Raw genomic sequence first — 1296 nt, forward strand, 5'->3', positions numbered from 1 at the left:
CCAAAGACCAGCTGCATGCACTGGGAGGCCTGGCCCAAGATCACAGGGAAGGGAACCTGGGCGTCGTTGCCGATGACCTCCAGCATCTCCGCCTGGCTGGTGGGCTGCTGGGTGCGATACTTGAGGAGCAGGAAGGCCACCAGGTGGGCCGCCTTCAGGTGGAGTGTGGTTTGCAGCGGGGGCGGGGCCGCTCCAGGCTCCAGCCCAGGGCCAGAGCCCTCCTCCTCCTGGGCTGAGCCTGAGATATCTTCAGACAGGCTCCAGGGAGCGGCTGCCCCGGCACTGGGCGGCGGGCAGGCACTCAGAGGGCTCTGGGGAGGGCTTGGAGACCCAGCGGCAGACCCGTCCTCTGGGGTGTCCGGGAACAGGGCAAAGGAAGAGGGGGAGGAGGACAGTGAGGAGGAGGAGGGGGAGGGGGAGGAGAGGGAGAGGAACTCCTCGGCCTCCGCAGCCCAGGACAGCGGTGCGGGAGGCAGGTGCTCGGCCTCTCTCGGGGCCTGAAGCTCTGCCTCCAACTTCTGGAGCTCCTGCCTCTCACCCAGAGGCATGATGACTTCCGTCTGGCGGCAGGCACCCGGTGCGGCCCGGTGGGCGCAGGCGACCCAAAGGCCTGGGAGAGAGACGGAGCGTGAGGAGCCTCAGCTGAGGAAGGGCCCCGTGGCAGCTGTGACAACGGGGACTCCGGGTCTCCGTGCGGGCACTCCCTGGCCTCACAGGGGTCTCTCCCCATGGGCCGCCTGTCCTCTGAGAGACCCAAGGGGGAAGCCAAGGGCCTCCTCCCTCTGCCCTGTGACCTTAGGAGTCCTGCCTCACACCAAGGCCTTCGCCTCCCAGGTCCTGAGTCCCCTGGAGGAGGGAAGGAGGGGGCACCTCAGGGCGCAGACTGGGAGTGCAGCCCAGGGTCCCCGGGGGCAGGCAGGAGGGCTGGGTCTGACTCCGGAGTGTCCCCACTGCAGGACACCGAGGGGGGGGGATAGGGGGTGAGTGTGGGGGTGGGCCCCACTCGGCGCACTCGGGGGACTCACCTCTGCCCTGGCAGGGCCCGGGCCCCACCCCTCTGCTCCCCTGAAGCAAGAGCCTCAGCACAAGACCACACAGCCCTGAGCCTGAACAGAAGGACGGGAGGGCGGCCCCATCGGACCGCACTGCCCGGGGCCTCCCAGGTTCCCGGGGAAGGGGAGGCTGCTGCGTCCTTGACTCCTGCCAGGGCCCAGGATCCTGCCTCCGCTGACCTGAGTTCAGACCCTCAGACCAAGGCCTTTGCCTCCCTGAGAGCAGGGATCTGGAAGGAAGAAG

General features: G+C 68.6%; 1 protein-coding gene across 1 annotated transcript; it reads right to left on the reverse strand.

Moving 5' to 3' along the window:
• Positions 1-5: 5 nt before the first annotated feature.
• On the reverse strand, positions 6-1227 carry LOC112818752 (putative MAGE domain-containing protein MAGEA13P; the record flags this gene model as incomplete). The annotated part of the gene is made up of 2 exons (XM_025865875.2): positions 1142-1227; positions 6-610 (listed from the first exon to the last, which is right to left on the reverse strand). A coding segment is annotated over exon 2 (543 nt), but the record flags the coding sequence as incomplete, so codon positions are not given.
• Between the last annotated feature and the right edge of the window lie 69 nt (positions 1228-1296).

Source organism: Callorhinus ursinus, unplaced genomic scaffold (genome assembly GCF_003265705.2).
Source record: "Callorhinus ursinus isolate GAN/ISIS: 27379988/994484 unplaced genomic scaffold, GSC_fseal_2.0 scaffold11560, whole genome shotgun sequence".
Lineage (NCBI taxonomy): Eukaryota > Metazoa > Chordata > Mammalia > Carnivora > Otariidae > Callorhinus > Callorhinus ursinus.